Genomic DNA, 14,676 nt, shown 5'->3' on the forward strand with positions numbered 1-14,676 from the left:
TACGCTATTTTTATGTCAGCATTTAACTATAAAGTACGTCACATTAAATCCACTGAGAACCCAGCTGATTATCTATCACGCACGGCAACCAAAACAGAAAATATAAAACATGTTAATTCATTATGTGTAGATGAAGTATTAAGTTATGAATGTTATGTAAATGATTCCAAAATCGGCACTATAAACTGGAAAATGATACAACAAGAAATTAACAAAGATTTAAGTCTAACTAAGTTGGTTAGGTATATGGCAGACGGGTGGCCAGTCAAGAAAATGATCCCAAAGGAGCTTTTACCATTTTACAATAGAAAGGAAGAACTTTCACTTGATAGAGGATGTGTATTTTGGGGCTACCGCATTATAATCCCATGCACACTTAGAGAACATGTCTTAAAATATTTGCATAAAAGCCATTTTGGAATCATACGTATGAAAGAAATAGCCCGCTCATATTTCCGGTGGCCTAGTCTAGATGCAGAGATAGAAAATATTACTAAAAACTGCCTTGTTTGTCTGCAAAATAGTAAAACACCCTCAAAAATTCAGAAACCATGGCCTCTGCCCCCCTCCTCTTGGTATAGAATTCATGCCGACTTTCTGGGCCCATTTTATAACAAAATGTATTTGGTTGTGGTCGACAGTTACTCAAAATGGCCAGAAACTTTTGAAATGGCAAATATTACATCAACGCGCACTATAGAGATATTCAAGTCGCTATTTTCAAGATTTGGGTTACCAGTACATTTAGTTACAGATAATGGAAGAACCTTTACTAGTAATGAGTTTCAGGAATTTTGTAAAGAGAATCAAATCAGGCACACATTTACACCACCTTACCATCCAGCCACAAATGGCGCAACCACTACGTTATTCGGTCCGCTAATATAGCGAATATCGGTAGTAAACTCGCTAATATATGAAAGATGTCTAACTCGTCTCGGACTTTCCTTATCATTATTATTGAGTTTAGAAAACGCATATACTAGTGGTTTATGGTCAGTGAATATTGTTAGGACGCGACCTTCCAACAAATTCTTAAAATATTTGATGGCCATATAAACAGCTAACAATTCCCTATCATAAGTTGAATATTTTATTTCAGTTTGAGACAACTTCTTTGAAAAATAACCAAGTGGTTGCCACACATTGTTTACCTTTTGCTGTAAAACCGCGCCGACGCATGTGTTTGAAGCGTCGGTCATAAGCGATAACTCCGCATCGGGTAACGGGTAATGAAGTGTAGCGGCGCTTTGTAAGCTCTCCTTACACTTTTTAAATGCCTCGTTGGCTTTGTCGTTCCATGTAAGCTCTCTAGAAGCGACTTCCTAGGTACAGGTTCGCTGCTCGACGTGGAAGAAGAAGAAGGACTCCTTCTCCGCTTAGACTTCTTTACTCGTCCACGCCGCTTCGGAAGCAAACCAGGCGGCGTTCCCCGTGGTGTACCGTGTTCGTCATCAGAAGTCATTTGTTTCTGTAATTTATAATAATTCACCGAAATAAACCGTTCCAGACTGTATGTAAAATGGCATGATCAATCTAAAACTATTTTATTATTGTATGTAGCTTTTCTATGAAATAAAATCTTGAAAATATTGGTATTTCATTTGATCTAGTAAAATAGCCTATTTAATTAACAAACATTATAGCTTTATCCAGTAAGAAAACCTAGCTTACTCAAAATATCCGACAAATGTATGCAGGTCACTCATAAATCCAGCGGGAAACCTACCCACTCATAAATCCAGCGGGAAACATACCCACTCAAAAATCCAGCGGGAAACATACCCACTCATAAATCCAGCGGGAAACATACCCACTCAAAAATCCAGCGGGAAACATACCCACTCAAAAAATCCAGCGGGAAACATACCCACTCAAAAATCCAGCGGGAAACATACCCACTCAAAAAATCCAGCGGGAAACATACCCACTCAAAAATCCAGTGACCAAACATACACTGCCCCCTAACTAGTCCAGTGAACATACATAGCCCACTCAATCTAGCAATAATTTCAATTGATATCAGTATACTAAACCTAAGCATACGTAGACCATTCAAATAAAATAAAAAAACACTTTATACTTTGTTATTCAATTGTAAATCATTGGTAATTCAAACTTTGTGGAAAGTTAATCTATATTTTACGGAGAGAACAAAATTTGTCAGCATCTAAACGCGTAAATCAAACCATTAAATCAATTACATTACCAAGTTAATTTAAAATTGCCACCATGCAGTAGAAATTACTTTAAAAAAAATGCGTACTTTCGTCGTAAGCTTAAAGCAAAAGGAATCTGGACCATAAGTATTATGTGTCCGATACCCTGGCCGTTTGAGCAATTTCATTTTTGCACAACTAAAGAATATCCTTAGCAAAGTGAATAACACAGTAATTACTGTTAATTTACTTTGAAAATTGGCCAAATGTTATAATAATAATAATAATAAAAAAAATTGATCAGATAGTTTCATAATTTTCAAACGTAGAAAAAAAAGAAATTAGTGAGCGTTACATACCTTTTGTTCTGTTCTTATCCCGCTTCTGAGATAAAAAGAAACCACTTTATTCCAGCCAAACTCAAGTATATTTCCACTTACACACTTACACTTCAATTACTCAATATTCAACTCACAATAATTATTATAACAGCTATCGGACATAGATTCGTCAAGTGGTCTGAGTTCTATCGAAGCTAACAGAGTAATGATTCTGAGTGAGCTCTAGGCCTACAACAAGCCTCTCTATCCCCTCCACATTACCACTTCCTTGCCAAACAAGATTGAAGTTTTTAACAGTGTTGCCACTTTTTAACTTTAAAATATATACTAAAATCGTAACATTTTTTTAAATTCACTAAAATAATAACAATATTTTCTAAAAATCATGACACTAGAAGAAGTCTAGAAGACAACACAATATTTTTTTAAACCAATAATATTCCGCAGCAGTTCTCCACCAGTCCGAGCACCAGATTCCATTGTCACCTTAGCGTTTTTTACGTGCCGGATAACCTCAAAACCTATTTCATTTTTCCATAGCTTTTTCACTGCTCTATTTGTGAATCGTAAAATATTTTTAATTCACTAAGTATAATAAATGTCTTTTTTTGTGAAAAGTCCTTTGAATACGTAGAATTTGCACTGTTTTCTGTATCACAACACCACGACTCGACGCCATTTTTCTTGTTTTGATTAGCAGCGCCTCGCGTTGTAAGAAAAAGAACTAAATACTTCAATTTGCCGCGGCATTTTGTAAACAGCAATTGAATTGGCTATCAAATGTTTTGGCATATTATAAAGTGCCCAGGCAATTTACATTTTGCCTTCGGCATTTTATAGAGCAGCGAGCGTTTGTGAATTGACGACGCCGTTTGTAAAATGCGGAATCATACAATTTGCCTGCGACATATACATTTAAACATCCCATATGTCATCATTGTTATCAACACGTCACGTCGTCGGCATGGTTGCTAAGCAGCGCAGCTAAAAAGCGAAGAACCGCGCATGCGTGGACAGCGCACGCCGAGGAAACGGTGACGGGTTGCCGTAGCGCATGCGTTGGATTACATCCGGTTATTGGCTGGCTTACGGCAACCCACGTTGTCAAAAACACAGCTCAAAACAGCCACGGAGGAGTCTGTCCTTAATTATTGTTGTATAGCCTGACCAGGAACATAAAAACCCTGGCATAGAGGCGCGTCAATTGCATTTGATAGTGCAACACTGAGTACAGTCGTACCTGTGTTAAATTAATAGGCTAACTTTATGTATCGAGATTCAGGATTACGGGCTAATTTGATATTTTGCTTGACTACCAGAAGACTGAGGAACTTTTAAAAGTACGTTTTTAGCTCACACAGAATTAATTTGCTCTTACACACACACACACACACACACACACACACACACACACCACACACACACCGATACACCTCAAACTCATACACCTCACAATGTACTATTTTATCAGTTTTTTGTTTGTAAACATTGTTTAAGATTCAATCTTTAATAACACTTTTAATTTTTCTTTGTTTATGATCTGTGGAAGAGGGCGCTGATCTTCTGAGATACAGGTATTCTATACCTAGTTCGGAAATCAGAGTTCTTTTAAAGTCTCTGTATTATGTTACAATTAATAAAGAAATTTATTATTATACACTTCTTGATTTTTTCTCCACCTTTTTGGGGTGGGTTATTATATCTGTTATGCGGGCCTCAGCCAAGCATAACAGCGTTGAATGACGATATGTCCGAGGACAGGAATTTACGGGTAAGACGGCAGGTGTTTAAAATTACGGCTTTTTGTAGTAAGTATGTCATGTTGTCATTAATTTCCAGAGCTTTAAGACTTTTTGCTAATGTTTTGGGTATTACTCCTGTAGATGATATAACTTAACTTCATAAATTAACGAAAAAATATTATTAAAGGTAACCTGGTTTAAATAAATAAATTAAATGAAACCCTCAATCGAGCTACTAGGACTTATTTTATTATTCATCAATAATCAAATTCAGAACTTGAATATTCAACTGCAATGTCTGCTCATGAACGCTTCAAACTCGGTACTTCTTTCCCAATTCCATAAAATTCAACACTTACGAAGTGACAAAAAACTTTAAAATAGGTAGTTGAAATAAACCACAGCTCATTTTCATAGTGGACTGTACTATACGATAAACATGTCAGTCAATTTGACAACCTTTGTCGGAAACATTATTCAATGAAAATATTGTCCGAACCCTTAGTATTTTTCTTCGACAAATACTTTAACACATTGTGAACCACTTTTCTTTCACGACTATAAAAATATTTTAGCAATTTAATTCACAAAATCAATTGCGCACATTTAAAATAAAGTTTGTTTACACTTTGACAGCAATAGACTGACATGCAAGATGACATGTCAATGAAGTTTTCAGTTACTGTTGCCATTAAAAGAAATTAGTACCATTAGTTTTCCGCAACATGGCGAGGGTTTTTATGTTCCTGGTCGGGCTATATATGTATACACGAGTACATTACGAATTTACGAAAATGGGGTGAATGGGGTGAATGACATATTTTACACAAAAACGTTAAAATAAAGAGCAAATCGATGTGTCAAATTCAAATTTTGGCGTTTTTGACATTGACTTTTGTTTGAAAACCAAGCAAGCCAGCCAAGTTTTGGCGTAGGAGTCTTTCATTATCAGTACAAAATAAATCAAAAAAAGATGTTCCCCCCTGAGACGTCAGTATTTACGGGTAAATGCTATGGTTTATACAAATCATTAGAATATATATTACTCATGAAACTTAAAAAGTCCATAATTTTTTCAGACTCAAAAAGTGCATTACAAGCTTTTGCTAAATTCCCTTTTAAAGCTAATATTAATTTTCCAATAATTATTGATAGTAGAATATTACTTAACAAATGCCGACTGAATGGTTTTCAGGTAATTTTTGCCTGGATCCCCTCTCACAGTAATATTCCCGGTAACGAAATAGCAGATAAAATGGCAAATGAGGCAGTACAGTGTGGAGATATTTTCCCATATAAAAACTTCTCTCATGATTTAGCTTCCCTTCCTAAATCCTATCTTCGTAAAGCTTGGGAAGGTGAATGGAACAGTAGTGACCTGGTTAAAGGGAAGCATTATAAGAGTATACAGCCCAATATCCCGGTTAAACCTTGGTTTTTCAGAACGACGCTCGATAAGACAGCCACCTCTATTCTCATTCGCATGCGGTTAGGGCATACGTGTACGCCAGCACATTTAGCCAGACTTAAAATCATTGATAGTAATTTATGCGATTGTGGCTCTGAAGTAGGTGATATTAATCACATCCTGTTTTCCTGTCCGAAGTATGATCGCTCCTTTTTTATGTCCTCATTGTTAACCTTCCGTGTCCCTTTTCCCACTTGTATTAATACCCTTTTATGCACAAACGATCAAGATATTTATAAATGTATCTTCTTATTCCTATCTAAAAATGATATAAAGGTTTAGTCTTTGTACCTCATACCTATATGTTTTATATTATATTTTTAATATCTTATTACATCTACCTACCTACCTATATTGATCCTATCCTTTTTAATTTCCGAAATTCCGATATTTCCTACATTTTCGTTTCCCTACCTTTGTCGTGGCAAATGCACAAGCCGTGCGAGCCAAAAAAAAAAAAAAAAAAAAAAAAAAAAAAAAGTTTTTTTTGTTGAGTTGCAGCGTGACCACTTTTAGTAGATTTCTACTTTTTTGGTAGATTTGAGGCAAAGAGAACGATGATTTAGTAGTGCGAAATCGTTTAGTAGATTTTGGTAGATAATTGGTATTTTTAGAACATTGTAATAAATGGTAGTCCAAAATTAAATTGTAACCGAGCCGAGAATCCAGGCCAGAAAAAAAGAACTTTAGGGTCCGTTTATTTATGGTCACTTTATGAAGGCGAACTAACTTGACAGTTCAATTCAATGCACACAAATGTTGCCACATATTGACTAGTGTTATTAATATCGACATAAAAAAATTCGAACGTTCAAACCAAGGAAGGGTTTATTTTTAAGAAGTACTTTTATTTATCAATGAAATTAAACTTAAAACTTGTATTATTAAATAGTACTAATTTTAAAAGTGTTATAATTAAATCTATGTTACGGTCAAAGTGATAAATGTGAAAACTATGAATAATCGCTGGTTATTATGAATAATCACCGCATGATTTGGTAAATGTGATTAATATGAGGTCATTTATGTGTATACATATAAAACTAAATAGGCGGCTTAGGGGTGGCCCAAGGGCCACCCCCGCCGCACCTTAACCTATTTTTCATTTTAAATCAAAACATTATGTTAAAGGCATCATGGAAAAGTAACATTATGCAAGAAACATTAAAAACTCATTATGCCAAATTATATTATATATGATATCAAAACGTTCAAAAGTTTGGCTGTACACGAGCACGTAAACAAGATGTTGTTCTCTTTTATGAAATTTGTTAGTACTAAGGTTGAATTATTAAATAATCACTGTTAAATGTGATAATTTATCACTTTTACCGCGACTGTCGGTAATTATTCATAATAACCGGTTACTATTAACAATTTTCAATCCATCACATTAACCGTAACATCTATACTAATATTATAAAGAGCGCTGGAAATTGCACAAATTTTAAACCTGAAGCATCCATGCATCCATCCAGTAATGAAAAATGACAAAAAATTATATAAAAATGTTAAAAAGACTATAATGATGATGATAAATAAATAAAAATACTATATTTTGTTCAAATTATATGTTTTATTTTATGTGGTAGAATTTAAGTAGAATTTTAAATAGGTCTTGGTAGATTTTGGTAGATTTGAGCATCGTTTTTGGTAGATTATCTGATGAAAAAGTGGTCACACTGTTGAGTTGAGTGTTTACAAAATGTTGTTTGTCTTGCTTGTGAGTACTTTTAGATTTACTGTGACGAAACTTTAAACTGCGTTTTATCTTTTTTCTTTGATAGTAGAAAGAGCTTTTCAAGTAACAAGGTCAAGGAAACCCTGTTACAATGAGCAGTCCTAGGAAGAAAAAAATTAAACTACTGGACTCGCCAAATGCGAACAAACACAAACGAGATTGTGAAAATACGGAAGAATCTTTATTTTCTAAACGGCAGAAGGTTGAAAAAGTTCCCGGGGAAGACCTACAAGCAAAGAAAAGAAGAAACTTCATAACAGCATGTGAATTAGTGTCTTACAAATCTTACTATGACCACAACTTGCGATTCCAATTGATACATGTGCCCCCTTGTGCAAACATTACCACATGCAAACATCATGATCACAAAAATGTAAGTACCAAATTAAGGAAGCAAGTAATACACAATTTATTAAAAAGATTTATTTACTTGTGATTTATTTCATTATGTAGCAATTTAAATACCTAACGTTAATTTAAATTGTACCTTAACTGTATTAGATACCCAAATAAATAATTCACAGTCCTAATTGATTGAAAAAATCTAATTAGATAATATGAACTTTTGATTTTGAGTTTGTTTGTTTCAGCCGAATGACATCCACTGCTTTACAAAAGTCTCCCCCAAAGATTTCCACAAAGACCACCTTTTCCTGTGACCTTCACCAGATCATTATTTTGAGTGTTAGTTTTTAAATTGCAACTTTTTATTCATAAATAAATAGTTGTTTATTGCACTTTCAGTCCAGCAGTAGCAAGGCTATGCCATCGTATGCTGAGGAGTCTTTCAGAATAGAGATGAAAACTAACATGTGGCGTGAAGCACTGGAAGTCTGCCGACTGTGTATTACACCAGATCAATATTTATCAGCGAATATTCTAAAAGATATTGTAGAAATTATGCTGGTAAGTACATTGTGATTTTACGATTTATGTACCACCTACTTTAATTTTTAAAAAGTAATAAATTCTCCCTACCATTCTGTTATCAGTACATAAATGTTTGTATTATTCATCATTTATTAGAAGATAATATATTTTAATGATCCTAATTATCATTACAGAATGCCCACAATGATGAACACACTGATTACACAATTGAATACTTATTGGATAAGTGTCAACAAGTATTTGAATTGAACTTCAGCTATCATCCACCGTGCCTTGTCAAGAGCCTCAGAAAATGCTATAATGATTTTTTGACTTCACCAATGGACTTGAAAGATAAATCTTTTACAAATCGGACTGAGTTCGGCTGTAGCAAAGGGATATTTAAATACTGTCTGAATAGATTAGAACATGAGTTAAGCATGGACAGCAAAGATGAACCGCTTGTCGATAAATGTGAAAATATACCGGAAGATATGAAGCAGAGTGTCAAGGGATTGCACTGGCAGAAAGAGAAATTCGAAATATATGAGCTGCTGCATCGAACAGAAAGGATAAAAAGACTCATTGCAGTTTTGGATACTATTATAGAACTGTTACAATATGATTTAACCATTTGGCATACAAGGTATTAAGTATAGATCTTCATTTTAATTTACATAGTTATATTAATACCTTTTTTATAAACCCACAGAATACTTTCCCTGTTTAATTGATAGACAATTTGTTTCCAGGTATACTAACAACTTAGGTAGTCACATTATGCGTTCTCACAAGCCTCTGATGGCCTATTTGCTATGGTCAAACAATGTCCTGTTTACTGGAGCTGTGAACAACAACTGCAGACAAATAATGAGGCTGTTTGTTTATATGATACACCTGCAGTACCCAGAAGAACACATAAAAGTAATAACTGTAAGTAATCTCATTTTTACATAAATAAATATACTAATAAGAAATAGGTAATTTTCTTTATTTCATTATTTTGTGTATTCTTTTTCAGATATGGCTAAATACTATGGTTCAGACATTTTATATTTGTGAAAATAATTCAAATAGTGACTACCCTAATACTGGAAAATATTGCACAGCTTTTGCAAATGAATTTTATAAAATTATTGCAGGTAAACAATTCAAGACCTCTTTGTAATAATTTAATTATTGATGATTATAGAATGATTTATCTTATGTCTGTATTTTTTTTCTTTTACAGAAATGCCTCATGAATCTGTGATCAGGATATTAGAGAGAATAAAACCAAATTACATGAAGTATCTCATAGGGACACTACATATCAAGAGGATCCTACCAACCCAAGAAGACGATCCACTAAAGATATTCACAGATTTTGTGAAAAATCTTCAGTGGAAGAAATATCCTGAAAGCACTAGTCAAATTAATATTCCAAGGACCACAAATTTTAAAAATACTAATCTAATGAAGCACTTACTAAGGAGATGTAACAAATTAAATTCAAAAGGAAACATTGTTGATGAAGAGACTGAGACATACAAAAGATTTGATCCACTTTCCTTGCCTAAAGATCATAAAATATCATTAAATCATGTTATTCACACACTGTATATAACTTTGGAAGCATATCTAGAGGCATATAGTGTTCAGAAAGTTCAAGAAACGTTGGGTGAATTAAACTTGAACTTGGAAAGTAATGAGAACTCAATTGAACAAAAAATCTTACCAGATTTTTGTTCATACAGTGTGACAGAACATTTTATCAAAAAATATCGATCTATATACCAGTCATTAAGAGAACTTGTGCTGATATTGAATGAAATGAAAGTTAGTGGAAGTCTCCCTAGCATATTTAAAGTATTTGAAAATATTGATTTGTTAGGATGAAATACGTGCAATAAGCATGTATCTACAGCTACCACCAGCCAGATTTAAAATGTAACTGTGTAACCAACCAGTAACCTTTGTTTGGTAGAGAATAGTGTCACTTTATCAGAAACTGGTCAAAGTGACCTTTTAAATAGTATTGTAGTATATAATAAACTTGAAAGAATATATTTTACTACTAACTTAATATTCTCAAATATATGATGAAGACTTGATTAAACTCTAAATTATGTTTATTGAAATATTATGTGAATTGCAAGTACTCTTTTGTTGGACCCTTCATAATAATAATTTGTAGAAAGATGAACAATGAGATTGATTCATCTTAATTATAGCTTTTATTATTATCACAAAAAACTTTTGCTTGACTCAGTGCCATAGTATTTTAAGTGAGAAGAGATGTTGCTAATAGTATTGTTCTTTTAATTTTGTGTTACTTTGTGCCTGGACACCTCTTGTAACAACCTAATTTGTCTTTGATTTCTTGTAGGCACTTTAGCTGGCTATACTCAATAAATTGTAACTTATTATTGGTGGTCTCCCCTTAGGTCCAAATCTTTGGGTCTCCCACTTTTGTACAGATGTTGGTTCTGTTTGGCCAAGAGATGGCGCTTCTTTCAATATATCTTTTCATTACAAATAGGTGTAATACTACATAGACTACTAACTACTTACAAATAGAGGTCTATGTAGAAATACATTTAATATACATTAAGTTCAATATATTGTTATTCTTGAAGTCTGATTAAAATGTTACCTGATATTGTATAATAAATTATGCTGGCAAATAAAACATCAACATGTCTGTTCTAAACTTATTTTATTTTCATCTTCCACTTATGGAGAATCATAAATGAGTTTTTCATGAAAGTAGTTACCAGATGTTAAAATATTTAATTCTATTATTTCACTATTAACAAAGGACTAATACTTGGGAAAATAGTGACCCCTAGCTTTTTTGGTGCGCTTAGCCTTTTCTATATCAACACTTGGGTACTCCGCTTTCAGCTTTTCCATATCCATATCTGGGAATCTCTTGAGCAACTGTTGGACGTGGTTGTAATCCCTGTTGCGAGCTTTCCTTTCTTCATTGTACTGCTTTTCCTTGTACTTCCTTAAAAATTTCTTTACAGCTATGCTATTAATGTATCCATGTTCTAGATATGTTCTTACCCACCTAGTGTTCATAAATTGGGGTATAGGGTATTCTTTTTTCTCATATTTTTCTGGAAGTCCAATTAGACTTACAACATCCTCTACTGGCCTCTCCCCTGTCTCCCCAGTTTCCAATTTATAGTATGCAACATTGCGTTCTTTAATTACTGTTTCGATATTATTCATCGACTCTTGCACTTTATCAATTCGTTCAGGATTAGGAAACAATTTAACCTGTTCTTTACATTCATGCTCCATTGTATACAGCATGTTCCTCTCTTTTAGTAATACATACCATAGTTTGTGTAAATCCGTATTGGATTTTATTCTGAGTTCGTCTAATTTCCAACCTCTCCCAACTCTGATATTGGTCTCAGACCAATTTTTCTTGTCATCAAAGAATTCCATCAAGTCTTGCGCCGCATGTGTTGTATGAAAATCTCTTTTCACTGCGATAGCTGAAGCATTAATTACTGCATTATGAGACCTATGGCACAAGACCATGGTGCTCTTAAATATATTGTTGATTAATTTGTTCATTTTTAGTTAAAATTAATATTTTTCACATGTGGATAAAATTCTACACAAATATTTTCGACTGATGGATGTGACAGCTGACTGACAGGTAAGCTGACATTTTGTTTTTTTTTAATTTAATTTATTCAGTAGCAATCGCTCTGATTAACAGTTTTTGGGTCGAAAAAAATTGCATAAAAGTCGCGCAACGTGAGTGGAGGCCATCAACACAAACAATAAACCAAACCACAGCAATGGACAAATAATTTTTAATGTTATAACATTGTCTGCGCTTACGCTGGTGTCTTGTGGATCACGATTGTTCACGATACGATTTTGATACGATTAATACCATCGACGGATGGCGGAGGGGCAGCTCTATCCAAAAAGTTACGTTTTGTTATAAAATAAAATATTTTAAGATTTTAATTTTTACTATTACTGTTAAGTGCTATTTTATTATTTATTATAATTTAAAAAAAAACTCGTGCCCTTTAAATTATTGGCAAAGTAATCATAATTTATTTGAGTATAAATTCTTTAAATAATATGAGACAATAGTGCTGACATTTGATGGTGGAACAAAACGAAATTTTAGTAAATGTCGTGCAGTGTTCGTTGTCATCGGGTTCGTTTGTGAGAAATGCCATCAAAAATAGTAAAAAAAACAAAGAAGACTTTCGTATTTCCGTGTTTTGAAGTATTTTTGGTTGTGCCAGTTTATTTTGCTATTGATAAGTAGCACTCGCATTGTAATATTACTTGTGTTATTGGAATTTGTAACCTACTAAGAATTGTCATCCGGACCCTGAAGGTAAAGTATCACAGCACAGAATACATAATAGTAGCAACAGAAATTGCACTCCTTTGTGTAGGATCAGATGCCGGCATTTTAACGGTAATAATAATAATGCAAAATATCCAACGCACATGGTGCATTCGAAATCGCACCTTACTACTACGCTCACAAGAGCGCTATTTTTTTGTGTTCAGAATTGATCTACCTCACAGCTCAAGCGTCAGGGTTGTATATGCAAAGTAAAATAAATAAAAACTTAATTTTAAGAAGCATTTATTGTATTTACGATTGGTAAACGTTAATCTAGTGGTGTTTGTATAATCGTACCATCTCTAAAGTACCTATTAATAAACTTCAGCGTTGCGATAATTCGAAAATGGACAAACAGTTTTAAAAGTAAAAGTTAATGTTTTTATTAGGTAAAATATTTTTTTGCTACAGTTTTTTGTCATAAGTATTTCAAAATTATTCAAAAAGTGTAGTTTTTTAAATTATTTAAATCACTACAGTTAATTATTATTTCTAAATATTACGATTTTCCATTAAAGAAGAATAACAGTGCTGTTGGAACAATAAACCTTGATTGCAACGATGATCGACCGAGCGTGTATAGAAATACGCGTGTGCTCACAGGCGCGTCACGGCGCGTGGCGGTCCTGACTGATTTGCAACTTGAAGTTGTCGCGCGCTGTAGGTAATTATCTCGGCCGGCATAGGCGAGTGACGGAGGCCTGATCACAGCACAACAAGCATTTTTTTATAACTACCTAGGTAAATGTTTGTGTTCTACAAGCATCTTGTCGACTACTTTTACCGGCAATGTATTGACGAAACAAAACAGTCATAATAATGAATTGAAGTTGTTGCTATCAAGATTGAAACTAATTTTGTTTTGTTTGGGTGTTACTTTAATAGTGCATAATCTTAAATTAATGACATAACTGACTTGTTTCCAGGAGTTAAATACTTTCCCTCCTGTTGTTGGTATTAGGTATTGAACTGTAGGATGTTTATTTGCCATGTCTGTTTATAATTTATGTTTCCAAATTAGTAAATCCATATTAACATAGTAAAAGTTAAAATATTTATCTTCTACAGTATGACCTAACTCTACTAACTAACATAAAACTTGTAAGGCTGCTTGGAAACATCAATTTTTGGAAAGGACTACAGCCTAATATTTCTCCTGATATAGCGGTGGTGTATGGTTTATAAATAACTAGCTGACCCGGCGAACTTTGTTCCGCCTTAATGGCAATAAATAAGCAGACTTTTTTTTTAATTTCGAACGGGATAAAAAGTATCCTATGTCCTTCTCCTGGCTCTAAACTACCTCCCTGACAATTTTCAGCTAAATCGGTTCAGCCGTTCTTGAGTTATAAGTGGTGTAACTAACACGACTTTCTTTTATATATATAGATAGAAGATAAACGTGCACATGCATCTGACATAGGACCGGTGAGAAAATTGACAGCAAACAAAAAATAAGAATATATAGTTTTGTGACGGTCTGTCCTCCTTTGAGAAAACTGATGTCTACAAATGGCCTAAGGATGCAAAGTTCTGGTAAATGAAAAAGATGTAACAGAACACAGCTTAGAATTTAATTGCTTTTATGTAGATAGGTAATTAAGTACTGATCAAGTTTGTTTTTTCTTAGAAAGAAGGGTCTAATAAAATTATTTGTACAACATTTAATGGTGAATCACAATTGGATGCTATGCCATAAGAATAAAATATCTACTGGCTTGTGGAATTGTATAATTATTTGAAGTCAAAAAGCTTTCAAAATCTTTTAGAGGGTCCTTAAGGGGACATTAAAGTATCTAGGTAGTCCAGGCACTACAGAACAGATTACCTCATAGTCTTGGGGCTGATTGCAAATGAACGCAGAAAGAAAAATAAACAGGTAGTCCAGGGGTAAGTAGTTTGGGAAATATTCCTAAAATGCTGATACTGTGCACGTCCAAATCTTGCACTGAAATATCCAAAAACGCAATGATAGAA

General features: G+C 33.7%; 3 protein-coding genes across 4 annotated transcripts in view; 2 read left to right on the top strand and 1 right to left on the bottom strand.

Moving 5' to 3' along the window:
* Positions 1 to 7,399: 7,399 nt before the first annotated feature.
* LOC135071184 (uncharacterized) lies at positions 7,400 to 11,013 on the top strand. Its single transcript, XM_063964950.1, has 6 exons — positions 7,400 to 7,824; positions 8,196 to 8,357; positions 8,516 to 8,967; positions 9,074 to 9,254; positions 9,343 to 9,463; positions 9,553 to 11,013. Exons 1-6 carry the CDS (start codon positions 7,543 to 7,545, stop codon positions 10,197 to 10,199), a joined length of 1,845 nt encoding a protein of 614 aa, XP_063821020.1. The 5' UTR covers positions 7,400 to 7,542; the 3' UTR covers positions 10,200 to 11,013.
* LOC135071185 (large ribosomal subunit protein uL29m) lies at positions 11,005 to 11,967 on the bottom strand. The gene has a single exon (XM_063964951.1). It carries the CDS (start codon positions 11,892 to 11,894, stop codon positions 11,124 to 11,126), a length of 771 nt encoding a protein of 256 aa, XP_063821021.1. The 5' UTR covers positions 11,895 to 11,967; the 3' UTR covers positions 11,005 to 11,123.
* A 492-nt stretch (positions 11,968 to 12,459) lies between these two features.
* Positions 12,460 to 14,676, top strand: part of LOC135071186 (bifunctional heparan sulfate N-deacetylase/N-sulfotransferase) — a 122,754-nt gene continuing 120,537 nt past the window's right edge. For both annotated transcript variants that reach the window (XM_063964955.1, XM_063964952.1), the window contains exon 1: positions 12,460 to 12,684. The gene's annotated coding sequence lies outside the window, so the exon portion shown is untranslated. The remainder of the gene's footprint in view (positions 12,685 to 14,676) is intronic.

Source organism: Ostrinia nubilalis, chromosome 4, assembly GCF_963855985.1.
Source record: "Ostrinia nubilalis chromosome 4, ilOstNubi1.1, whole genome shotgun sequence".
Lineage (NCBI taxonomy): Eukaryota > Metazoa > Arthropoda > Insecta > Lepidoptera > Crambidae > Ostrinia > Ostrinia nubilalis.